This window comes from Muscardinus avellanarius, assembly GCF_963383645.1.
Source record: "Muscardinus avellanarius genome assembly, chromosome: 13".
NCBI classification, from domain to species: domain Eukaryota; kingdom Metazoa; phylum Chordata; class Mammalia; order Rodentia; family Gliridae; genus Muscardinus; species Muscardinus avellanarius.
Window position 1 is genome coordinate 21165814 of NC_137799.1, and position 27102 is coordinate 21192915.

The window sequence follows — 27102 nt, forward strand, 5'->3', positions numbered from 1 at the left end:
ATGGACCCCGGGCTGCAGCAAGCTCGGCCAGACCCAGCCATGCACGGGCCGCCCGGCTGCGTGGCTGGCCACTTGGGAGCCACGAGCCGCGGCTACTTGTGCGTCACCACCGCCACGCTGGCTTTGTGTCTCGTCTTTGCCGTGGCAACCATCATGGTGCTGGTGGCTCAGAGGACGGTGAGTGGACTCGGGTGCCTAGCTTTCCCCTCCTGACTTTTGCTTCTCTCCCACCCCTTGAGAAAGAGCTCTGGGAACAGATGAATATGTTTGTTGGGTACAAAAAGTAAAAGTGAACAAAATTAGGTATATCCGCATGTCCTGTAGTGAAAGGGAGAGGAGAAACGGGAACTTAAACTCCCTGAAGTAATTGGGGTTTTTGAGAGAAACATTACTGGACCATCATCTCAATATTTCCAGACCTACGTGAGCCAAGAATGGAGAGGAGCTAATGGCCTGGAGAAATTAAGATTTAAATCCCACTGTGTCCAATCCCAAGGCATGGAGAAAGCTAGCTGGTAGGGAAACACCTTAGCGGTGTTTTGTGCGATGTCTTCAAAGCCTTGAGACTAGATTCTCAGGTTCTGTATTCTCAGCCCAAATGGCCCTTAGGTTTCTGAGATCACATCCATTAATTATCCAGAGGATTTCTTTTCTGTTGTTTTAATTTTCTCTTTAATGAGGAGCTAAACTTAGAGGCCAAGGTCTAAGAAGGAACAAGCCAAAGAAAGCTCCGGAGAGCTTTGGGCATTTTAGTGTTAAAACCACAGAACAAATCGAAAGTTTCCTTCCAAGCTGCTGCTTTAAAGAGCTTGGGGTGTCACAAGAAACTGAGCAGACAGGCAGATGGGAGAAATGTTTTTAACACCTGTTCCTCCTGAGATGGCCGCAGAATATTGACGGTGGGAAACACACGGTACAGATTCCAACAGCCTCAGGAGACTTACTTTGTTTAAAGCGGTAAGATTTACTACTGAAAACAGAAGAGACGAAGGATATTTCTTCCTATTTTAAAAGATTGGTGATTGGTGTTGACAGAGAATGCATTGGCAAAAATCATATAGAAAATACTGTACTGTAGCCAGGCGTGGTGGCCCACGCCTATAATCCAGTACTTGGGAGACCAAGACAGACAGGAGGATTGCAGGTTCAAGGCCAGCAACACACAGTAATTTAGCAAGACCTCATTTTAAAAGAGGGATGATGGGAGTACAGCTTGGAGGTAAAATATCAGGGGGCTCAACCCCTATCACTGAGAGACAGACAGACAGACAGAAACAGAGACAGAGAGAAAATAACATACTGTACTGATAGTAAAGGTGGCTCTTAAACTTTTTTGGTGATGTTTTTGGTAACTTGGGTAATATAAATACTATAACACACACACACACACACACACACACACACACACACACACACAAACACAGCATCCTGCCAGAGTGAGAACAATTCTATTACTTCATAACTCCCACTTTTTACAAAATTATAATCCTGCAGAATTTGTTCTGGTGTTTCTTCGGGTATCTAGGGCCAAATCCTCTAAAAATGATCAACTGCTAAAAAGAACTAGACTTTAAAAGGCTTTGATACCTGTTTCTCAAGTATCAAGCTTCAAAATTTAAATAAACTTTTGAAGCTCATATCTCCATAAAAGTTAAAAAAAGGGGGGAGTTCCTAACATTTGATTGGGATGGTGGCATTGTAAAATTGTAAAACCCCCCACTTAAGTGGGCTGCTCTGTATCTACTAAGAATAACACCCTTGTAAATATTCTAGCACAGAAGTACTGACTACAATTTCTGTGACAATAATTTGGAGTAGATCAGAAGTCTGTTATTTTCTAGTGATAGCCAGAGAAAAGACATTGAAGTGGCCTTGAAGAAATCCTTCAGGTGATGGTTGCAGGTAGAGCTTCCAGCCGAGAAGGGGTATTGATGGTGAGGAGATGGCCCTGGTGACCAAGGACGGCCAAGTTAGAGCTCCCAAAGAGTCCTTATCCACATCCAACATGCAGTTGATTTGCTTCCTTCTATGAAAGAACTAGAGTGGATTCTCCTTCCTCACTTTTGTAAATGTAGAAACTAAGATGGTGAGAAAGCCAGTTCTTCTTATTGCTTCATAAGAGGATTCCCTCGGCCAAGACAGATGGTCACAGAAGCTCTGAGAAACCTCGTTCCCACTCTTCTCTCGGGAACTCTATCTTCTTGTGCACCTGTTTTCTTGAATTGCCCTTCATAAAGAGATGCACTCCACCATCTGATTCTATGCTCTGGTGTGCTGCGATTGCTCACCATGAAATCTCAGTTACTCACTCTCAAGCTAAGGTCTGTAAGGTTAATAGCGGCTGTGATGTTCAGGGTCAAATGCCTTACACATGTCATTTCCAATAAATTACCCAGACATTAACTGTGGAAAGAACTAGGAAAGTCTGACTGCTTTGAGCCTGAGTTATCAGGGAAGCATCCAATGGCAAGAAAAAATTCAGATCAGCTTTAGAACAAGCAGAACTTAGTGAAATCAGCAGAGAAACCCAAGGAACTTAGACTCTCATGCCTATTACTAAAAAAGAGACAGGCTTATGGTCACATAGCACTTTCAGTGTGTAAAGGAGACCCAGGGTAGGGAACCATGGGGTTGGTTTTTACTGCCATAAGGAGCTGCACAGTTCTAGGTTGATGGGCACATACATAAAGACAAAGTCCGAAACAGCTAAGTCAGAACAGGACAATGCATCAAGGCACACAAGGATTCCATGGGACCAAGGTTAAAGAGAAAGATGGTTCCCCCAGCAGGTGTGAGAAAAGCCTTACTAGAGACTGGAGTTTGGGATCCTATTGAGAAATGTGAACTATTCAGGTGAGAAGGAGATCGATCAGAGGACAAAGTGAACACAGAGTGAGTGAAGGGATCGAGAAAGGAAAGTGGGGGCAGATCAAATAACCCCAAGGTCGAAAGCCTTGGGAGAGACAAAGGAGGAATTTAGGTTCCCTCTTAAATACTCTCTGGGCATTCTAAACACTAGTATATAGCCTCAAACAAAACCAACAACATCCCTGTTCGTGTTTGTTTGACGGTACTGGGATCCAGTACCATCATTCTACCTCTGAGTTATACTCCCAGCCCTTTTTATTATTGTTTTTAATTTTGAAACAGGGTCTCACTAAGTTGCTAAAGGTTTTGCTAAGTCGCAAAGGGTCTTGCTAAGTGGCCGAGGCTGGCTTTGAACCCACAATCTTCCTGTCTCCGCCTGGCATTACAGGTGTGCGCCTCCGCATAAATCCCTGCGCTTTCATTGCTTGGAGCACTTTCTTCCTAGTGATGCCTTTAAAGTCCCTGTGGTGGCTGCACTTTGGTTTTATTTACATTTAAACCAGTGTGTTTATTATAAAATATTACATTTACATCGCTAAAGAAATGTGACCAGCAAACAATTATGGAAGAGGAGGAAAAGTAAAAGTCCCCCACGCTCTCCTCACGCAACCACCAATCCCCTTTGCTGAGATAACCACCATGATTCCTGGTGTCCTTCCGTAACACTGAGCATCTACAAAGACATGGCACACACGTAGCATTATGATAAACCTTTGACTTGTACCTGGCCTTATGTACTTTACGATATATCTTAGGGACTCTTCCCTGTAAGTACGTAGAAGTCCATTTCATTGTGTTGAAGAGTTGCATAGAGTTCCTTTGTACCATAGCCTCGTAATTTACTTTATCTGTGTCTCATGAGAAACATGTGTTTCTCTAGAATTAAGCCCTCTACATAGGTCTATAAGTATACCTGTGGAATAAATCCCTAGAGATGGGATTCGAATGTGTATTTCCATGTCAGTAATGTTATTAATCAACCTCCCAAAGGATGGTACTCTTGAGGAATAAAACATCCTACCATCAAAAAGACCCCTCTTGACATCAGTCTGGGCAAAAAGATTTATTGCTGAGTAAGCAGAAAAGTACACGCGAACAGGGAACCTGAGGAAGACTAGAGTCTGGATAAAATTTCATATCATTTATATAGCAAAGCAAAAAAAAAAAAAAAAAAAGCAATGAAACTTTTCTCCTCTCCAAAAAATTAAAGGAATGAATATGCAATGAGACAGAATGCAGGTAACACCAGAGATGCAGGTAACACCAGAGATAGGCATGTTTCAAAGAGCCCTTGAGACCCTGAGCCTCCAAAACATGCTTGTTTCCTAAGCCAGGGGAATGGGCTTATCTAGCTCTAGAGAATGAAAATGGTCACATTCCACAAAGTTAGAGCAACTTATAGGCCTGTTAGATGTTTAAGTACAGTATGCCATTTCTAGAAAGAGAAAGCAGTGGTCTCTTTTCTCTTTAAAAGCAAATTATTCTTTATAAAAATGCACCTCACAGTACCCTAGCAGTGAAGCCAAAGCATCTGTTCAAGGGTATGGATGCTGGCCGTGGTGGTGTGGTTTGGAGGGTTTTCCTAAGGTCAGATACAATTCAGAAATGATTTGAAATGCCCTGTGATTCTGCCCTCTGCCTCAGTAATCTCCATCTAAGATTCATTCCATTTAAGGATTAAAAGAAGAAAAAAGAGTCCTCTGAAAATGTTCTGAGCAAGCCCTGAGCCAGGCTGGGAGGGGAGAACCCAGGCAGACGGAACTGAATCTTGTCTCCTGGGAACTCTACTAAATTGAGCAAATAAAGCCCAGGTACTTGAGTTCCAGGCAGAATGCCACAGACCAGAGGACAGGGAAGGAATTTCTGTTTGGGATTACAGAGTTGTTTGCGGAAGAACGAGAATAGAAGCTCAAACTCCAAGAATTAGAACAGCCGTGTCTTAAAAAGACCAGGTCTTTCAAAGTTTTATTTTGAAAATTTTCAAAAGTAGAACAGTAAGCCGGGCATGGTGGCGCACGCTTGTAATCCCCGCGCTTGGGAGGCGGAGACAGGAGGATCGCCCTGGTTCTGGTTCGGAGCCAGACTCGCTGGCTTAAGAGACCCTGTTTCCACATAAAAAAGTTAAAAAAATAGGTCTGGGAGTATAGCCCATGGGAGTGTATCCCGGAGGTAGAAGGGCTTCCAGGAATCCCAGTACCACCAAAAAAAAAAAAAAAAAAAGTAGAACAGTAAATGTTTCTATAACCTCTCAGCAAGATGGACTAAGTGTCAATGTTTTGTCACACTGGTGCTCTCTCTCTCTCAGTGTGACTTCCCACAGAGTCCTCACCAGAGCCAGACTTCACTTTAATTCAGTAATACCACCTCATGGTAATCATACAGGGTCTATATTTCACTGTTCCCACTTGTCCAAAAATGCCTTTGATAGCTGCCTTGTTTCATTTTGTTTGGGGACCTAGAATTCAGCCCAGGGTCACATTTTACTGTGTTTTCATCTAGAATGTTGTTATTTAATGTACAGCCTTGGGAGTGTGTTGTAAACACAGAATCTAAGGACCCAACTTAGACCTACTAAAATCTACTCTGTGTGTGTGTGTGTGTGTGTGTGTGTGTGTGTGTGTTTTACTGAGGATAGAACCCTGGAACGTTCTACCTCTGAGCGACACCCCTAGCTCTTTGTTATTTTTACTTTGAAACACTAGCTCACTAAATTATAGAAGGCCTTAATATGTTGCTGAGGCTAGCCGTGAACCTTCGATCCTCTTCTCTCAGCCTCTCAAGTCCTAGGATTATAAGCATGCACCACTGTGCAGTGCCTGGCTTCAAGTCTGTATCTTTAAAAGCTTCCCAGATGATGTATATGCATAGAAAAGTTTGAGAAGCACTAATCTAACAATCCCCCAACCCTACCTCTTGTTGTTTGTTTTTTCACCATGTTGGCTTCGTTGAAACATCTAGACAAATTCTGTTGTAGAATAGTTCACTTTCTGGATTTGTCTTAGTGTTTGTTCATGACGAGGGAACATTCCAGAATAGCACTTTGAATAGCACTTAGGTAATGAGATATATGTTATACTGTAATGTGGCTACAGGTATATGTCTGCTTGTCCTGTTTTGAGTGACTACATATATATGTTTACTCACTTGGTTAGACAGTAGCCACCAGCTTTTTTTATATATAAAATGTTTTCTTCCTTCTGGATAAGTAATCTATGGGGTCATACTTTGAAGACATAAACATTCTTCATTGGATAGTTGCATCATTTCTTGATGAGCCTGTCTGAATCATTTAATGTGCCAAGGTTGAAGAAGGATGCCCTCTTTTATCACTTCCAAACTTATAGCTGCATTTTCTGGGGTAGGGGGAAAGTAACTCGTCATCAGTAGGATGACAGCAGGTGGAGGTGAGGCAGGGACTTCCCAGTAGGTGATAATGTAGAGGCATAGCCAGAGAAGGAAAACTTGGGGTCAGGAGAGGACCATCAGGGCCAGAACAGGGGTGGGTTCCCACTAGACAGGGGTGTAGCAGGACGTAAAAGTAGATGGCAAAAAAAGCATTGGCAGAAGAAGCTAAGAGGTGGGGATGTTAACTCCATCTTCAGGGCAGGAAGATTTCCCAAGCCTGTATCTGAGCCCAGGCCACTCTCAACCTCCTGCAGCCATCTCTCAAGACCACAATGTTCTACTTGTCTATTGAGTGAAGTCTTCCAGCCCTGGTTACTCAACTGTGGTCCATGGCCAACAACATTCGTATCACCTGGAAGCTCAATAGAACTAAAAAACCTAAAGCCTCCTCTCAGTCCTCCTGAATCAAAATCTTCATTTTCTAAAGCTCCCCAGGTGATAGCAAGTCTTTCGAAGTGGGAGAGGCGCTGCTTGACACTACTCTAACCCAATCTCCACTTTCACAGACCGTGGCAAACCAAGGTCTCTCGGTATAAATACTCCAGCCCCTGGGCATTTTCTGTGACCCCTATTTACTTTCCACTGGGTCTCAGGAGAACTTGCTACCTAGCTTTATACTACCCTGATCTAGAGAGGCACCATACAGGGCGTGGCTAAACATAGCTTTTTTTTTTTTTTTTTTGGTGGTGCTGTGGTTCCTGGAAACCCTTCTACCTCCGGGCTACACTCCCAGACCTATTTTATACTTTTATTTGGAAACAGGGTCTCTTAAGCCAGCAAGGCTGGCTTCGAACCTGCAAGATCCTCCTGTCTCTACCTCCCAAGTGTGGGAATTACAAGTGTGTGCCACCAGGCCTGGCTGAGCATAGCCTTTAAAGCCCACACGCCTGAGTTGGAGCTATCCTCTGCTTCTGTACACCTGAGGGACCTTTTGGATTCATTAAGTCACTTCTCTAATATAGCCAAGATTCCTAACTCTTGGGGTCAAGGTAAAGGAAATTGATATAAAGCCTGTTGCCTCAGGAGTAACCCCCATTAAGGTGCTTAATCTTGTCAGCGTGAAAATAATAGAGGTCTCCATAGTCCCTGAGCCCCACTCTACCCTGCCAGATAATGTTAGGCAAAGGAGGAAGGGGATATGGAATCCTCCGGGCACATTCCAAACATTACTGTCTAGAAAACATTTGGGGTTAAAAGAAAATACAGGAGCTGGTTGCCCTTGTACATCACAGTTTTGAGCCCTGCGCATCATTCCTGTGGGAAAAGGAATGAGCCTTTTAAGATATTTGGGCAAATTAAACAGATCATAAGGATCAAGGTAATCCCTAAAATAGCTACCATCTTCAAGCAATTGCTAACACTTTACATATAATATTTTATTATATCTGTAGCAACCCAGTGGAGGGAAGGATTATTGGCTTTTTAATCACAGTTATTAGAGGAAAGAAGAAAACAGGGTTAGACTGAGTTGACAATCAGAATGTGGGTCATTTTACCTGGGATAAATAGGCTGAACATGTCCATTCTTCCTTCCATACACAGAAAGAACAGTAGCATTGCTGGGATGGAGGCCCATCAGACATCCACAGGGATGAAAGTAAAAGAGGATGTATGCTTAAGGAAGTGTAGCTGCTTAGTAACCATAGAGATGGAGTTTCCTGAGCTACTCAATGGAGCTGAAAAGGACAACCTCAGAAGGTCCATTTGTTTGTGTCTGGGTCAAACTTATGTAGCCACGTCACTGAGCAATATGACATTTCCCCAGCCAGGTCCAAATCCCCAGGTAAGATAGGGTAGAGCAGTCCAGAGCTAGGGGACCCTGCCAAAGAGTCGATGAACCGTGAGCCTGGGGCATAAACAGTCTTTAACAAATGATAAAGTGGTCTTCTCTTTAGAGCCTGTTTCTCCACTCAAATGCAAAGACTGCTTATAGCAAGGGAGAAAAGAGAGCGCTGAGCTTTATTTGATTTTGCTTGTTTTTCTTTTTTTTTTTTTATGTGGCACTGGAGATCGAACCCAAGGGTGTTCTACCTCTGAGCCATAGCCCCAGTTCTATTTTATTTTTTGCTTTGAAAGAGAGTCTCACTAAGTTGCTGAGGGTCTAGCTAGGCTGCTGGGGCTGCCTCCACCATGCGACCCTCCTGTCTCAGCCTCTCAAGTCCTGGGATTACAGGTGTGCACCACCACACCTCTCTGGAATTGGCTTTTCTATGCTTGGTCTCTGAAGATAGCATCACTCCTGGATCAATGGAAAGCACAGTGGAGAATGTCCGTGCAGGTCTGCCACTAACTCATGAGCGCCTCGGTTTCCTCCCCTCCAACATCAGCTTGAGGGACTAAAGGATGTCTGGGTCGCTCTCTTGATTTAACTCTCTATTCTTGTCTATCATGAGCTAGTTCATGGACAGCCTCCACTACTTAGGCCCTCTGCAACTTAGCAGGACCCTGTTTCAAAATAAAAAGAATATAAAATAGACTGGGGGTGTAGCTCAGAGGTAGAATGCCCCTGGGTTCAACAACAGGATTCTTGGTCCACTGAGATGCCTTGCTTTTAACATCCCTGTGAACCAGGAGGCACTGACATGACTGAGAGAAACAAGGCCCCTCCCCCCATATCAATTAGGTCCTCCCAGAGCCTGTTCTGTGGGCCAGTAATATGGGCATCCTCTGGGAGCTTCTCACAAATACAGACTCCCAAGCGCTACCCAAACCTGTTTAATCAGGATTTGCATTTTTTTTTCCCAGTACTGGGGATGAATCCCAGGGTCATTCTACCTCTGAGCTATACCTCCAGCCCTATTTTTTATTCTTTAATTTTGAAACAGGGTCTCACTGAGTTGCAAAAGGACTCATTAAGTAGCTGAGGCTGTCCTTGAACCCAGATCCTCCCGTCTCAGCCTCCCAAATGCTGGGATTACAAGTGTGCACCACCATGCCCGGCAGGATTTGCATTTTGATAAGATCCCCAGAGCTGATTCCTTGGCACATTGAACATTAAAGTTTGAGAAGCACCATCTTCAAGCACTGATTTGTTTTCTTTTGTAGCTCTTGCCATAGCCTGCTATTCTAATTACATATGTGTTTGTGTCTTTTAAACAACTGTTTTAATGACTGTATCCGTAGCTGTCCTCTGATGACTAACTGCCTAAGTAGGCCAGATGCTTCTCCACCATGGCAGGAATGAGTGACTGTAGCATTCCCCCTCTGGGATGGCTCTGCTGGCTTGGCTGTCTGGCCTCCTCCCCTCCCACAGTCTCTGGATTGGCCCCCCAGTGGCTGATGAATTCAAGAATGTTAGCACCACATTCAAATGTAAATGGCTTTCTTCCTGCATTTTCACATTGCGCTAATCCATAGGCAAGCTTCCTGGCTCCACAGTAAATTAGCTGCTTATTGAATTTTGAAAGGCTGGTTGTTGTCTCGCAGACGCAGCACAAAGGGGAATTTTGTGATGTCAGGTTTTCCTACGAACTACATGCGTAACTGAGCGACCACAAACGAAAAACATCATTAGCTAGAATAAGACCTTTCAACTATGGTTAAAAAAAAAAATTATAGACTATTTCAGCAAAGGAGAAAAGGATCTTCCAGATCAAGTTCACCTCCCTTCCCCTGAGAAACTGAGGCCCAAAGGCTTAAGCCAAATCCTCCACTCCCCAGGTCAGGGTGGTAGCCAGCTGTTCAGGGAGCCTGTTATCACACAAGGTGCTCACAGGAGCAAAGGTCAGTGCTCCCAGGACCTGGTAGAATAAAATGTCCTCCATGTTTGTACAGAATACTAAGAAAATTAGATGCCGAGAATTGCTAACCTCTTGCTTTGGTAAAAGGTTGGGACATTTTTTGTTTTGGACTTTTTTTCTCCTATGTAAATACTGACTCCTCTCCAGGTCTATATTAAGATTTTAGTACAATGTACTGCAGGAGAGTCTAACCAGTACAGGTCATAGGATGAATATAGGATAATTTTTTTTTTTCCTTTCTGGAAGGATATTTAAGGAATGGCTGACATGGGGGAAAAGGGGAGGAGGAACAGGGGAAAGTGTATCTGGGAGAAGGACTGAGTCCCTTTACTTCTATGCACTGCTTGCATAGAATATCTAAAAAGGAACTCTCTTTTAACTCCTCCAACCTCTCATCCCAGGAATCTCTCCTTCAGCCATCTGCTTCCATCAGCCTCTTGCCCATTCATGTACAAAATTATGTATATGTTTATGTTTTATGCAACAACTAGTCAATAATAGAATGTGAATGTATAAATATATAATATGCATTTATATTTATTTATGTTATATATTTGTAAATATTCGCATGTTACAGTCAGATGTAAACTTGTAATAAATATAAGAGGGCAGGGATCCCATCGACTTATGGTAGCTTCACAATACTTGTCATATAAATATTCAATTAATTCATAATTACCAACCACCGGAGAGATAGAAATGTACCTTCCAGGTATGTTTACATCATACTTTCACAAATGAATCAAACATGGAAAATAACCACATATATTTATACATTCTTTTGATTGTTCTTATGTTAAGCAAAGAAAAAAAGTAACTTATATGGAAAAAGCACTGGTCTGGGAGATGAAGTTACCAGCTGTGGTCCCAGAGCTCTATAAACTCACTGAGTGGCCTTGGGAAAGCCCTTTCATCCCACCCAATTGCTTGTTTCTCATCTAGAAAATGTGGGTAGTAATCCTTGTCTTGCATTTCTGATAGACAAGTTGTCAAGCAAACAGATGGGAAGCCCGTCATAAACTAACCCAATGAGTCAATGTTTGACATGTAAGAGTCAGAGAGAAAATTCTATTTTGCACTGTACTTTGATGACAACCAAAATGGGAAAAAAAAAAAAAGATGAGTTGTGACTGAACATCATCTTCATTTTAATGTTTTCTTTCTTCTCTTCCAGGACTCCATCCCCAGCCCACCTGACACCTTCCCCCTTAAAGGAGGTAAGATCTTGGATTTAAGAGTAAATGGGTAGTAAATTATCCATAAAATGTGGTACCCTATCATCAATCAGGAATACTACAACCAGCAGGAGAATGGGTGGGGTCCAAGTAGGCAGGGGTGAGCCTGTGCATCTAGGTCCATCCAGGTAGCCCAATGGATGCTTTCATGCACACAAGCCTCCGACAAGCCCTGGACACTCCTGCTAATGAGAACTCCCTCAGGTAGAGTCCATCAAAGCCAAGCAGCAACATGTTCAGAGCTTGACTCTCTCAATTGGGTACAATGGGTATGAATCTCGACCCTCCTTCCTACCCGGGAGCCCCAGCTTCTCATCTCTAAGTAGAATAATAGCTACTCGCCTCAGTGAGGTGCTAGAGACTCACGTCAGACTTCAATCCAAAAATCTCATGGCACAGTCATAACGGTTAATATAATTGGTGATAACAAAATGCATAATGAAGTCGAGGACTTATAAAAAGTAGACTTTCTCCTCACTCTCTACATTTCCAATCACTGAATTTAATAACATATCATCTCTACTAGCCCCAGCGGAGTGATATGCAGAGTCCAGTTACCACTGAAGATGGAAAATATTAAGATGATCTAATTAATGGTTTTATTGCTCAGAGGAGAGAAATCAAGACCCAGAGAGGAAACGAGAAGCACAAGGGGCTAAACCAAGAGATCCTCCTCTATTCTTAGAAGACCATTGACCTGCAAGTCCTTTTTGTAACCCTTAGAAACAACGACTTAGAAGGAAGGGGCAAAGGTTTCCAATAGAAAAGCCATCTAGATCCTTCAAGGCAAACAGACTGTCACAGCTCTGTGAGCAATCTCTCTCAGTCTTGGCTGGAATTATTTAGCATGTGGTCTCAATTCCCATAATACCTGTGTGAATGAGTAGGCTCAGCATCTTTCCATAAAGCTGTATGCACAGAGGAGGTGCTGAGCTGAGCTCTGCCCAGAGGCCAGAGCTTGTAACCCCTGTAGTGGAAACAACACAAGCTTTAGAGTTAGGTGTTGGAGTGAAATTATAACACACATTCCTATGGAGCTTTGCAAAGAAAAAAATATATATAATGAGTAAATATATTTCCCCTACCCCCTGCTTCCACCAACACCTCTATTCGGATTTTCCAAGCAAGACTATAATTTTTCATGTTTTAAGAGGGAGAAGTGGTTTTTAACGCAGACATAGTCTCAAGGACGAAGCTAGGTTGATTAGGCAACAGGACCACAGCCATTCAGTGTCTCAGTCTCCTCGCCCGTGGAGCCAAACTCCGGAACTCTAACTGGTAATTCCGGCCCCATAATGAAGTTTCCATCAGTCCTCAGTGAATGGGAAAAAGAAGGGCAAAATAGCCCTTTTATTTTTATAATCCAGAAGAATCATGATCTATATTAAAAACAAGCAAGGAAGAAAGCTAGAGGACAATACAACACAAGCAAAGTTAATGAAAAGGAAAAATTAATTCTATCCAATGCAGAAGCTATGTGTGAGTAATCAAATGCGAACGATCGCTGTTAGAAAAAGGCTGCTCCTTCCTGAGCAGACGACACATGAGGCAAAACTGAAGAACTTAGGTGGGGATTCAAGATGGGGTCGTCTAGGTTATTGGCTCAGTTCCTTTTGCCCCACTCTGATTCCTATAAATAAGTGAGAAATTGCCAATGATTTGTAGGTTTATGAATATCTTCCTGCATGTAAGTCTCCTATCCTCAAGGATTCTTAAGGAAGGTCATTTTTTTTCTCATGATATTCAGTAATCTGTAAAGTAGCCCCTTTTTCACATAACCAGCTCCATTTAATGTAAGAGCACTCTTCTCCCAAGAGTATGTCCTTCCCTATGTTTGGGGGAGATTTTTGTTTTGCTTTTTGTTTTAAATTTTGGTGTTAAAATGTCTTTTACAATAAGAAGTTGCTATAGATGTGAGTTAAATTGGTTTTTGTCAGTTACTTTATTTTATTATAACGATCATAATTGACAAAAAGCTGCATCTCCACATTGATCCCTGGATTTTTATTGTGGAGGAGGATTTCGTTGGTCCATGGAAGCCAGAATTTGGGGAACTATGGACTGGATCACTTACCAGATTTCTTCTTACCTGAGCCATAACTAGTAATAGAAGAATATGAACAAGTCTTAAACCAACCTTGGTTTACAATGTGATATTTCTGCAACCTGATTTTTAAAAGTCAAATAATATTCCCCACTAGGGCTGCGAAACTTTTGTTAAAGACCTTTCTGTATCTTCTTTTGGTTGACCTTAGCCCCAATCTTGAGACCAAGCAAAATGGGGGTTGTTGTAAAGGTAAAAAACAAAAATCTTAACAACAACATCAAGGGAATCTGAAGCCACAGTCCCTTCCCCAAAAAATTCACCTGAAACCAAAAAAGAGCAGCAAATTGCCTCTTTTAGGAGAAAATTTTTTTAAAATATTGCAAGGCATTTCAGGTAGGGGAGACCCACCTTCCAGGAATCTCTGAGAGGAGGCTGTAGGGACAGCATGAGGTTTGTGACTGGGAAAGACAAGGGTGGAAAGCAGCCACCTCCCAGGATGCCCTGTGTCACAGAGACTGTTGGCAATTGTCCATCATGGGCAGGAAACCAGCAGTGGCCGGAACCTGGAATGTAGGACTCTGCACACACGCTAATGTAACCCGACACAGGACACACTCTGCTGCAGGGAAACCACAGAAGTCAGAGCCTATTGTGGTGATGAGCTGCAACACCAGCCTCCCATCCCAGCCAGCCAGCTGCCACCTCATGTCCACCCCATCATATTCAGATCTGGGGCACCACTTCAGGGGGTCCACTGGGGCCGTGGACCAGGAAGAGATGCTTTCTGTGCCTTTCCCCTCTCCAGATCTTAGTTCTCTCATCTGGAAAATGGAGTTAATAACGACTCCTGCAGAAAGCCACCATTAGGATGAAATAGGGCAGCAAACATACCTTCATCTGCCCCCTGGCTAACCCTGTGTCCTCAGGGCTTGGGGTCCACTCTGCTCTTGCATAATCAAATCAAATGACCCCATCTCATCCTACATACCGCCTGGAACCAAGGGGGTGCATAGAGAGCACTGTGGCTTATAGCCCTTCTCCTTGGCCCTGCTCGCTCTTATTTTCTGCTTCTACACAACTGTGGATCTCACATGTGCCCATGGTCTGCAGCTTATTTGTCCAAATCACAAGCTACAGCCACCTTCACCTTGATTCCCCCAGAGTCCCAACATCACCTGGCATCTGTGGCCAGCAATGTCTACAGAAGGATTCAGGATAGGGAGAGAAGCTATCCCACCACGGTGTAGCCCAGCAGACGATGTGGAATTGAATGGAGACCCCTCTGTTCCTGTAAGGCCTCAGCTCTTCCAGTCATAAGGCACCCCCCTCAACTGGGGTTCAGCTCTCTACTGTGTAGGTTAACGTACTCTCCCCACACCTGCCTTTAATAGCCTTCTCCCCGGTTTTACCACTCCCACTTGCCCTCATGAAGTCTGCAGAAATTTCAGTTCTACTACCTATTTTGCAAAATGATTTGAATCCTTTGGGCTTGGCCCCAGGCTTTCCCAGTGTTCCCTGGGACTTTTCATCATAAAATACCCCACCAACCAAATAGTTTTAACCTGCACCAAAAGATTCTCCAGGCAGCATTTAAGACAGCCTTCTTGTGGCCCATACTACATCTGTCTGAGGCCCTGGCAGAGTGAGAGAAAGGAGACTGCAGAGCAGCACAATGCACCAGACTGGCTGAGCTCTTGCTGAACGTTCCCCAGGCCCTCACAAGCCCCCGAGGAGAATTACCAGCCTTGTTTTATGGATAAGGAAACAGGAGCAGGAAGAGGGTCACTGACTTGCCTAACACATTATAGCAAGTTAGGAGTGGGGCAGCCCGATTTCACTATATGATCACACATTCAGTTTCCTTTCAAATTAAAGACTTTGAAGGTGCTTCTTAACACCCCCATTAATGTCAATTCCACCTGCCTTTAGTGTAAAGGAATTCAAAGAAAATTTACATAGAGTCAGATAGGTTTTTTGTGGGGGGGCACTATGGATTGAACCCAGAGGTTTCCCCATTTCTAGAGTATTGGAGAAGGGGCTGAGCCAGTGACTTAACCCTGGGATGCATTTTGCTTTGAGTACAACATGCCATGAATTAAACATCTTGGGATTCCTGAACCGTGTTACTGTGCTTCGATTTACAATGTATACATGGCTGAACAGACTGCCCTCTTCCCTTCTCCCCTCTGCTAAGAAGAAAGGTCTGACTGGCCCTGCGTCCCCATGCTTGGTCAGGTTTGGATCCATGACGGGACACTTCCTTCTTGCCCTTTCCCGCTCCCCAAGTCCAGGGATACCTCCAGCAGCCTGGCACTTCTCCACACCTGCTCCCCCAGACACTTATTTTCATGTCTCTGAAACATATTCCCTGTAGTTGAGTCTGGCAGAGAGGGCCACGGGGATCCACACCTGGGTCTCTCTAGTTGAGGGGCGGGAGTGCTTGTGACATGGGGTGATTCCATCCCACTGTCCGTTTGCTGGGAGATTTGTCTTTCTTGGAAATATCACGTGGCCTTGACACCCTGGAGGTCCCTGGAGGCCCAGAAGAGATTACAACAGTAGATGGTGCAGGTGTGGGTCCTGAAGACCCCTTCGGGTCACTCCCCACTCTTGCCTGAATTCTGTCTCCAGCGGATGCCGAGGACAGGGAACTGGAGAGGAATTCGGTATGCACATATTCCAGTCGGAGATCTGAGCAACTCATTTTTCTCTCAGAGACTCACTCAGGTTTCCCCATTTCTAGAGTATTGGAGAAGGGGATGAGCCAGTGACTTAACCCTGGGATGGATTTTGCTTAGAGTAAAACATGCCATGTATTAAACATCTTGAGATTCCTGAACTGTATTACTATGCTTCAATTTACAATGAATACATGGCTGGGGAGGCTGCCCTCTTCCCCTCTCCCCTCTGCTCAAAAGAAAGTGTGGGCATTCAAGGAGCCCAAGCAAGGGAGGCTCTCTCATGGACAAACCCCCAAAATAAGAAAAGCTGCCCATTGAAGGAGAGGAGCAAAACTAAGGGACTAGCCAGTTACCCAGCCAATACCCAGTTAGCCCTGATGCCCTACGGCCAAGATCCAATGGCAGCGGCCCCTCCAGGGCATGCTCTGGGATCAGGAGAGACAAGATGGAGAAGCATCTTCTCTCTTCCTCCCTGTCCCTCTAGAGAGAAAGGACAGGGACCCTGCCTTACAGAAACCTCATTTTTTTTTTTTTTTTTTTGGTACAGGAGATTGAACCCAGGGGCATTCTACCTCCAAGCTAAACATTCAGCTCTTTTTATTTTTCATTTTCAAACAGCTGACCTCCAACTTTCAATCTTCCTGTCTCAGCCTCCCAAGTACTAGGATTACAGGCATGAGCCACTGTGCTGGCTTCTGTATTTTTATTTTGAAACAGGGTCTCATTAAGTTACTGAGGGTCTTGGTAGAGACCTTACTTCTTCTATCAGGTAGACTGACCTAGATCTAAATTTCTCAATTCACCAATCCCTCTTGTCATCACTGTCATCATCATCGTCATCTTCTCCTTCTCCTTCTCCTCCTCCTCCTCTTCCTCCTCCCTCCCCCTCCTCCTCCCTCTCCCCTCCTCCTTTCCTTCACATCAGCATGGGGGGGGGGGTATAGGTTGCTCCTGCTCAGAGGCTAAATTGGTTTTCAGATAGTCACAGGCCACAGGAAAGCTATTTGCTTCTCCATCACTTTAAAGGCACTCACTAAAAACCACACTCTTAAACACATTGTCTTTTTCTGAAGATGGAGTTAGTAGGAATGAGGAATCTCTCTATAAGACACAACTAGGAAACGACCCACTCAGAACACAGTATGATAGGGTCCCGGGGAGGCCAGACAGAGGCCTAAACTCGGCTAACTCCTGATTTTCACACCCAAAAAGAGAAAGGAGGAAGAGAAAAGAAAATGTGGGGAAAGGAGGAGGGGAAAAAAAGGACAAATATAAAATTTATATTTGAGTTAGCACATACTTATCAAGACTCCGAACCCAGGGGAAATCTTAGCATTTTCCGCTATTGCTGTTCAAATAGCATGAAGAAGAAACAAAGGAAAGTCGGGAAAGCCAGCCTATTCCCCAAACTGGTTTCATCATATACTTCATTTCAGCTCTCTGGACACAACATGGCTTGGCTTGAATGTCTACAAGTTAAGTAGCACAAATCCTGGACCAGGGAACAATTGGTATACTTTTGGTGGTTGACACCAAGCTGACTATTATACAATATCTCATTGAATCTCCCTGCCAATCCTTAAGATAGGTATTATTATTATTCTCCCTTTTGGGGAGAAGAAGGGATAGTTCAAAGAGGCTGAGAAACTTGTGCAAAACCCCACAACTAGTAAGTAGTAGAGGTGGGGTTTGAACCCAGGTCTGTCTGATCCCAAGTGTAACTTTTCTAAAAGTGCTGAAGCTAAGGGGGAGGTGGTAAGTGATTTAAGATGCCAGCAGATTTCACTATATGATTGCAGACTCATTTTCCTTTCAAATTAAAGACTTTGAAGGTGCTTCTTAACACCCCCATTAATGTTAATTCCACCTGCATTTAGTGTAAATGAGTTCAAAGAATTCCCACAGAGATAGGTTTACTCTATATACCGCAACAAGTCAGAGTTGAAAAGAATTCAAAGCCCCAAGGAACTCAAAGGTATTTAAGTAATTACAACCTGTATTTGATCAATCTGTATTTATCGATCAGTGTGTGTGTGTGTGTGTGTGTGTGTGTGTGTGTGTGTTACTTGAAATAGAACCCAGAGTCATTCTACCTCCAAGCTACTTCCCCAGACTGATTTTATTTCTTATTTGGAAACTGGGTCTTGCTAGGTTGATAAGAGTCTCACTACTTGTTGAGGCTGACCTTGAACCCGCTATTCTCCTGTCTCAGCCTCCCAAATACTAGGACCACAGAGTGAGCCACCACGCCCGGCTTATTGAGCATTTTCCATTTGCTCAACACTAAGTAAGCTAGAATGTGCACTTCCTAAACCCTGTTGTAAATCCACGATCACCTAGTTGCCCTTCATTTAACAAATGACTCATCCTGCAGCTCATTTCTTTATCAGTAGTTCTTTATATCTGTTGGTATCAAGGAAATGGTCAAGTCGAAGGCCTTTGAAGTGACCCTCAGTTAGTTAAGGAGTCACACTGATCCCCAGTTCTACTGAGAAGGGAAAGACTTCGAGAGGCCCACAGCACCTCTGACTTAGTTTGATGCAGACCTTTTTAGCTTTGGGCCTAGATGCCACTGCTGGGACTCGCTTGGACAGTCTCCAAGAGAGATGGAAATAAAAATGCAGTCATCAGGATAATTCCTGCTTTTATACAAGGATTAGAATACTCTCCAATAGCTGAAGGGAGGATTCTGCACACTTCCCTGAAAGCATCAGACGGTGGCCTCAAATACGGAGGCATAAAATTGAGAAACTCCCATCCGTCAGACAATGCCATGAACTTCATTTTAATGACCATTTCATTAGCCAAATCACTCTGCTAAATGGCACTGCTAAGCAGAGTCACTGTAACAACAACCAAGAGAAGCACCGGGGAGGAAGCAGTCGCCATTTGCGGAGCATCCCCTCTGGCCACGCGCGGCTCTCTACTTGACCTCCATAACCTTCACAACATCCACACGTTTGGGTTGATCGTTACTGTCCTCACTTTACTCTGTGGTCACTGAGGCTTGGGAAGGGGAGACGACAGGCCCAAAGCTAAAAAGGTCCGCATCAAACTAAGTCAGAGGTGCTGTGGGCCTAGAAGGTGCCTCTCTCACACCATCTGGCTGGAATGAACGGTACCGTTTCTCCTGCCATGGTGGAGCTGCCTGGGGCATCGATGCATCTTTCGGGCAGTCTGATTACCCCCGACTCGTGACTTGGCAGGTTCTGCACATGGCCCTGCAGTCATCTGTTGACATTCTCCCACAAGATGGGTCCAGGAAGACTTGTTAGTGTTTGTTTTCTCAGCCCCTCCAGCTGTCTCCACAGTTTTCAGTTGCAGGTCTGTGGTGGCTGCAAATCTACCTCTTCCTACATTTAACCCTCCCTGCTCCAAGGGAAAACGGAGCTTTGGACAAGGAGTCAGGAGCACTATGTTCTGAATCCAGCTCTGCCATTTACCTACTGTGGGGTCGTGGGCTAGGCTTTCGGTCTCTCTGGGTTCAGTCTTCCCACTCATAGAACCTCTTAGTATGGCCTTTTCAGTCCCACATCATGAAATCACAAGGTGGAGCCTAATTTTAATGTTGCCTTATGTCTAACCTTCTAGAACACAGTCCTCTCTGCCACTTTGATCAATCTCTCTTTCTCCCCATCTCTCTTCTCTGTGCAACTGGCCAGTAGAGTCTCATCAGCACATCCTTTTCTCCACCCTTCCCAACAAAGCCTATGGGAGGTCTATGGTCTTTCCAGAAGAGGCCAGAGCTTGGAGACAAAATACAATATACAAACCTTGTGCATCTGAAGGCTTTGGTCCTCAGATGAATTCACAGAGCCCTTTAGTTATCTGAAAGAATGCCCCACAAAAGGAGCATGGCACTCTGGGCCCCCTCCTGCCTCTGCTACTAAATCCACTGGGTGAGCTAGGACCAGCCTACTATGGGAGTAACCTTGGTGGGCCTGTGAGTTAAGTGTTTACCAAGCCTGAACCAGGTGCTCTCTCTCGGGAAGCCTCCATATCTAAAAGCCATGCAAATTCTTACAGAGCCAGACGATTCATGACTTAAGATTGTCCCTAGAGCTAAAAGTTTCTGTTCTATCACTGTGAGAATCTCAAAACCTGAAATTGTGAAGATGTAGTCTCCTACCTCAAAGAGAACAAAATGCCCACAAAGACTGTCAGAGTGACTCCCCGTCCCCGTCCCGTCACAGACCTAGAGGGCTGAGTCTGCACAGCCTGCTAGAAGCTAGAAAGGCCTCTCGTGATGGTCAGTCTACCCTACTCTCCATCTGGATAGAGACACTAGAGCCCACAAAGTGGACATTCTGGCGCTCTTACTGCCGGGCCGGCAGCTCAGCAGCTACCTGCTGACAGGCAGTCCTCGTTTCCCCCACACTCGAGTTCAGTTTTCCAAACTCAACAACTCCAGACATCACATCCTGATGTCATCTCAATGACTCCAGACATCACATCCTGATGTCATCTCAATGACTCCAGACATCACATCCAGCTGGAAAACAAAAAAGGCAGGTGGATGCTTTGCATCCCTTATCCTCAGTCTCCAAAACTCCAGGGACACCATAGGGCCACCTATTTGTCACTCCTTCTTGTCTTCATGGCAGAAAGAAAGTAATCTCATGAACTCACAGGGTGTAGAGCCAATCCCCTTGGCTGCTGGCCCACAGAGTGTCATGTGGCTCCTGACAAGAGCCTCGCGACCCCCCAAAGCACCCCATCTTCAAACAGCACCGACTGGCCGCGTACTTGATGTCCTTAGTGTGGGTATTTTCATTGACACATCTGAGAAATGGGGATGGGAGCAATGGAGGCCATTAGCTGAGCATTATATTGCCTTTACCCGCCCCCCATTCCTTGGGAGCCTTAATGTTTGACACTTCAGAGCAGGCCGCCCTCTCTTCTTGCTGACAGCCTCGAGAAATGCTAACGCACAGAGGAAGTAGTGTTGTGCTTCTTCCGACTCCCTCTTGGGACTGGCTCTGGCAAGGTCCTTCTTTTTTATATACCTTTATGGGTCTATTACAGTCTCACATCATAATGTAAAATGCAGTGATAGGGACCTACATGCACACAGCACCTGCTGGGCTTTCCCCCGGCTCCCTTCCCATCATCCCGCCTTTCCCCTTTCAGGGTATTGAGGTGGGCACTGGTGTTCTCACATCTGTACATAATATTAATGGAAGTCATTCCTTCATTGAGCCTTCCCTCCCTACCCTTCCGCTAGACCTCCTCCCTGGCTCCACTGGAGTTTCTCCTCCGTCGTCTGAAGTCCCTTCGGTACCCCAATTACTCCCTAGCTTCCACATATGAGTGAAGACATATGATCCTTCACCTTCCATGACTAGCTAATCTCACTTTGGAATGTTCTCTAGGTCTATCCGTTTTCCTGAAAATGACGTGATTTTATTCTTCTTGATTGCTGAGTAGAATTACTTTGTGTGTGTAACCCCTAATTTTGCAATCTGCTCATCTGTTGATGGAAGCCTAGGATGGTTCCATAATTTGGCGATTGTGAATTGTGCTACTATGAACGTGGGTGTGACTCTATTACTATGATTTCTGGATTTTAGTCCCCTTGGAAAGATATTCAGGAGTGATATCTTTTGTGTGTGTGTGTGTGTGGTACTGGAGTGGAACCCAGAGGCTTTCTACCTCCGGGCTATACTCCCAGACCTATTTTATATTTTATTTGGAAACAGGGTCTCACTAAGTTGCTGAGAACCTCACTAAGTAGCTGAGGCTGGCTTCGAACCTGTGCGATCCTCCTGTCTCAGCCTCCCAAGCACGGGGATTACAAGCGTGCGCCACCACGCCCAGCAGGAGTGATATCTTAAAAGGATCTACCTATGTGTGTCCTTTCACTTGAAACCATCTAAGAGACTCTTTAAGATAAACTAAAACATGCCAGGCCATTTCACTTCAGGAAATACAAATGCTTCAAAATAAGGGTGTTTTTTTCCTTGGGTTTCTCAGAATTATATCTGAGGTCACCCTGCTAAGCATGCGAAGACCAAAGAGGAAAAAACAACAACAGAGCCTGTGAGAGGCAAGCCTGGGCTTGTAGCTCTGCCACCGCCTGCCTGTGGTAGCTCACCTAATGCAGGTACCACCATAAGTGGAAGTAGTCTATTGTGCGCCTGATTCCAACAACGTCATATGCTGGCCTCAGCCTAGGGTAAGAGTCTTATCCCCCATCTAACCCAACCTGCAGATCCCAGTAGAACATCTCACTGTACTCCCACGCAAGGGTAAGCCAAGCATCCCCAGGTACCTCCCTCAAGCCTAGTACTTTCCTGGTCTCTACAGAGGGAAAGAAGAAAGATGAACAACCAGAAGATTAGATTCAACAAACATTTGTGATGCATCTTCTGGGCTGTATGGGACCGTATAAACGGTTCTCAGTCTAATGAAAGAGGCAAATAGGCAAACAGAGGATGGGTCAGGGATGGGGAAGCAGGTGACTGCCAGGAAATGCATTCCAAAAACAACTGGCCTGAAGAAGGTGTGGATTCCAGGTAGAAGGAACCTCAGGTGTCCCTGCGATGGAAGAAAAGATCAACATGGTGCGTCTGTGGGTACCGGGAGCCCCAGGTCCAGCAGAGTGGTTAACAGTCCACAGCCTGAGTTTGACTCTCTGCCCTGCTATCAGCTAGCTGTGTAAATGTGAGCAACCTAAACTTTTAAAGCTTCTGTTTGCTTATATGCAGAATAGAAACAATGATAACACCTTTCTCATGGGGTGGCTGTGAACATTAAATGAAACAATGCCCGTGGCATGCTTAGCAAAATGTCTAGAAAACAGCCTTATTTTTTTAATTTATTTATTTTTTTTTTTTTAGTTGTGGTACTGGGGATGGAACCCAGGAGCATTGCACATCCAAGCTATACCCACAGTCCTACTTTTTAGTCTTTTTACTTTTTTTAAAACAGGGTCTCACTGAGTTGTGAAGGGTCTTGCTAAGTAGCTGAGGCTGTCTGCGAACTGTGATCCCCTGGTCTCTGCCTCCCAAATGCTGGGATGATGATGAGGGTTCCTGGGAATGAACCTGGAAAGTTTGGTAGGGGTCATAACACAGGGGTCATGCTAAGGAGCTCTGGCCTGGTCATGCAGCTAAAGAAGAGGAGGATCCCAGCAAAGACTCAGCCAGATCTGCCTCCCTGTGGTTCCTTTCTACAGCCCCAAAGAGGAGGCTGGAACCGAAGGACTCTCCAATGGTAATCACAAGCCATTAGGAAAATAAGCAGCCTTCGATGTTATGGGTCTGATTCTGCATACCCCAAAAAGGACTGGCTGCAGCAGGAGGACCAGCACAGTGGCTAGAGGATGAGTGAGGGGTGAGAGCCAAAGGATGCAGCTGGCCCACCAGCCCTTATCATCCTAGTAATTGTCAACAGGAAAGGGCCATGGAAAAAGAGCTGGTGTCTCCAGCTTTCAGACAACTAAGGTCTCTTTCCTTGTTTTTAGAAAATTGCCTCGAGGACCTCTTATGTGTCCTGAGGGGGGGTTTGGACCAGAAGTTCTTTGTGGTCCAGATTTTCATCCAGAGATAAAAATATTTGCCCACTTCTTCTGCTGGGTGTGCCTCTGGCAGTGAGCTTGCTCAGACAGCAGGGGGAACTCTTCGCTTCACTTTTAATGACTCCAAGGACCCACGGAGCCGTGAGCAAGTCACTGGGGACTTTCTCAGGTGTGTCAGAGAGGGTTGTGAGCTCAACATACCCCAGAGAGGGAGTGAACACACCAGGGTGTGGGTCCCCCTTGGATGAGCTGGTGGCTGCTTAAGTTTCTAATGGGTGGACTGAACGGGCATCTATGGTCATGTCATCAGAAAGATGTCGGTGTCAGGATGGAAGCCTTCCAGTTTTACAGATAGGTAGAGAGTTGTTCAAATTAAGTTGAATTCAAGAGTCATTTCAGAGCCGCACGGTGGCACATGCTTGTAATCCCAGTACTTGGGAGGCTGAGACAGGAGGATCATAGGTTCAAGGCCAGAAACAGCTTCTTAGGCCCTCCACAACTTAGTGAGACCCCATTTCAAAATAAAAAATAAAAAATAGGACCGGAAGTATAGCTTGAAGGTGGAATCCCCCTGGGTTCCATCCCTGTTACCAAAAAAATTTTAAAAAGTCATTTCAGGAAAGGTATCATTTAGTTCTTTGCATACAAAACAGTTACTATAATAAGACGAAGCTAAGCTATCATCCCTGATGAAGATATTAAAAACATTTTAAGTACCGTAATGACACTAATGCTATGTTTGCCTCTCTTAAGGAAGCTTCAGATAGCAGACTTCCTGTGAAGATGTTTTTAATCCCAATCCTCTTAAAATTGAATGAAAATATGCTTTTGTCTTCATTTTCTAGCAAACCTGGCCTCTAGTGCCAGACTGACATGGAAAACTTTAACATTTCCATGAATTTGCTGGACTTTGAGTCTATCACCGACCATCTGTAGGCATCATGGCTAGCCCTGTCAGGCTAGTCTTGGAGCTAGATTAGCAGATATAGACAAAAGCACACAGAGTAATATCTGGTGTGCACGCAGCAGGTGGGATAGTGGCAATTACTATCAGTATTGATGTTCTAATGACCTCTGACTTGCCTGAGTGACAGGGGCAATGTGTTTAATCTATCCCCAGCATTTCTTCCCTTTGGTAAAAGGCGCTTAATAACAATACTTCCTTCATAAATTGCTGCGAAGATTAAACAAGATGAAACATGGAGAGTAACAAAGATGATCCCTGGAATGTTATAAGGTTATGTTTGTTTTCTTCCCCTGATTTCTACAGTCTTCGCTAAAAGCCAAAGTGAAAACCATCAATAAAAAGTAGGTTTGAGCCCAGCACTGTGGCACATGCCTATAATCCTAGTATCTAGGAGGCTGAGACAGGAAGATCATAGGTTCAAGGCCAGCCTCAGCAACTTAACAAGGCATTCTGCAATTTACTGAGACCTTATTTCAAAATAAAAATAAAATAGGGCTAGGGGTAGTACTCAGAGGTAGAATGCCTCTGGGTTCCATCCCCAGTACCATGTGGAGGAGGGAATAAATTAAAATAGGTAAAAAAATCCCAAGATATTTGACAGCAATATGAAAACTAAACAAGTTTTCCTTTTATTCCTCTCCTCTCCCTCAAATAGAAACAGTAATTGTCTATATGAAAGGGCCGTGGAAAAAAAGACCTGGTACCATCAGCTCCCATAGCTACAGAATAGAATTAATCTTCCACCTTCTTGCTTTTAGGAAATTGCTCCGAGGACCTCCTATGTATCCTGAAGAGGGCTCCATTCAAGAAGTCATGGGCCTACCTCCAAGGTCAGTAACCAAATCCAGGGCCACTTCCTGTGGCCCTTCAGCAACTTTAAGCCAGAAGTTTCAATTAGAGACCCAGGGCTGAATGTGACCCGTAGGCATATCCTGTTTAGCCTGCACACAATGCCTTTTGTAAGTTGTATTTGAATGTCTCTGGAAAAGGGAAAGTATTACTCCCCAAAGTTCCAAGGCTCCTCTCCTCAGCCCCAGGCCCCATTCACTTATTTCTTAATGTCGCCTACCTGGCCCCTAAAGACATATGCCATCACATCACCGCCACTGCCACCCTCTATTCGGCTACCTACCAGTGTGGGCCAAGTACATAGTCCTTTTCCTAATGTACGGAAAGCAGGCTTCTGCTCTCACCTGCCTCTGTGAAGTTATTCACAAGGGAGCCACAAAATTGCCTTGTCCCCCGATTGACAGCTTAATGAATGTGTTGGCACAGGGCCCAGAGATATTGTGGTATGCTTCAGGTAAGAGGCCGCTTATAATGAGACAGTAAGAGGTGCTCACACTGCGAAAGAATGAAAGCTGGAGGAGATGGCCAAGATTTCTGAATAGCCATTTTGCTCATCTCAAAAAATTCAATTTTGTGGTTAGATTAGTTCTTACCTTTCAATTGAATTGTAACAAGGTTTAAAGGGAAAGCGTGTAAGCAATTAAAACGAGCACATCAGCATCCCAGTCTGAGGGCACCCTTATCAGTCAGTGCTGGTATTCCTCTGTTAAGACTCAGAGACTTGCCGTCTGACCTGAACGTGTCAGCTTAGAGGGTCCGCTAATTCTCTTTTCTACGAATCCCAGATGACACACAAAGGGCCTGTGCAATTATGTGTGGCTGCCCTTTAAGGAAGGGAGACATTCAAAAAAATTCAGACAATGGACTGTTATAGGATACATCTTAATCAGAAAGTTGATGGGGATTCTCCTGGGCAGCTTGTTGCCCAAGTTGGTTACTAACCGAACAAAATTGAATGTCTTGTCTCCAATACTTTCTGCAATGCCTACCAAATAGTAGTTACCCACTACCTGTTCATGAGTGTCCAAATCTGTATAGAATACAGTCTAGGAGCTTACAATCTACATACATAGAGATAAAAAGCATACTAATAACATCAAAATATAATATGATAATAATTAAGAAGAAAAAAATTATATAGGAGGTAGAACCATGTGTGTTCTGATCTTCTAGCTCTGAGCAATTGGAGAAAAGGAGGAGAGATGATTTTCTACCTGGGCCTTGAATAATAAGTAGACCTGAGAAGGAGTAGCATGATACTCAGATGACTGGAAGAGTGGGCAACATTATAGAAAATATGGGTCTTGAATGGGAACCTGGAAAAAAAGAGACAGAGTTTTCCAAACTGTACCTAAAATGTGGTCAACAATTCTTCATTCTATCCTTCTGTTTCCAGTGTCAAAGCATCTCAATGACACCAAGTTGTCTTGGAACCATGACGCCATTGTCCACGGAGTGAGATACCAGAACGGGGATGTGGTGATCCAGTTCCCGGGTTGGTACTTCATTATGTGCCAGCTGCAGTTCGTGGTGCAATGCTCAAATCACTCCATGGACCTGAAGTTGGAGCTTCTTGTCAACACAGAGATCAGAAAGCAGGCTGTGGTAACAGTGTGCGAGTCTGGATTACAAACCAAAAACATATACCGGAACCTCTCTCAATTCTTGCTGGATTATTTGCATGTCAATACCACTATATCAGTTGTGGTGGATAAATTCCAGTACGTGGATACAAACACCTTTCCTCTTGATAATGTGTTATCTGTCTTCTTATACAGCGATTCAGACTGA

At 44.4% G+C, this 27102-nt stretch overlaps 1 protein-coding gene across 1 annotated transcript; it reads left to right on the forward strand.

Moving 5' to 3' along the window:
• On the forward strand, nucleotides 1–27102 carry TNFSF8 (TNF superfamily member 8; the record flags this gene model as incomplete). Its single annotated transcript, XM_080708447.1, has 4 exons — nucleotides 1–177; nucleotides 11188–11230; nucleotides 25221–25292; nucleotides 26708–27102. 4 exons carry the CDS (start codon nucleotides 1–3, stop codon nucleotides 27100–27102), a joined length of 687 nt encoding a protein of 228 aa, XP_080564573.1.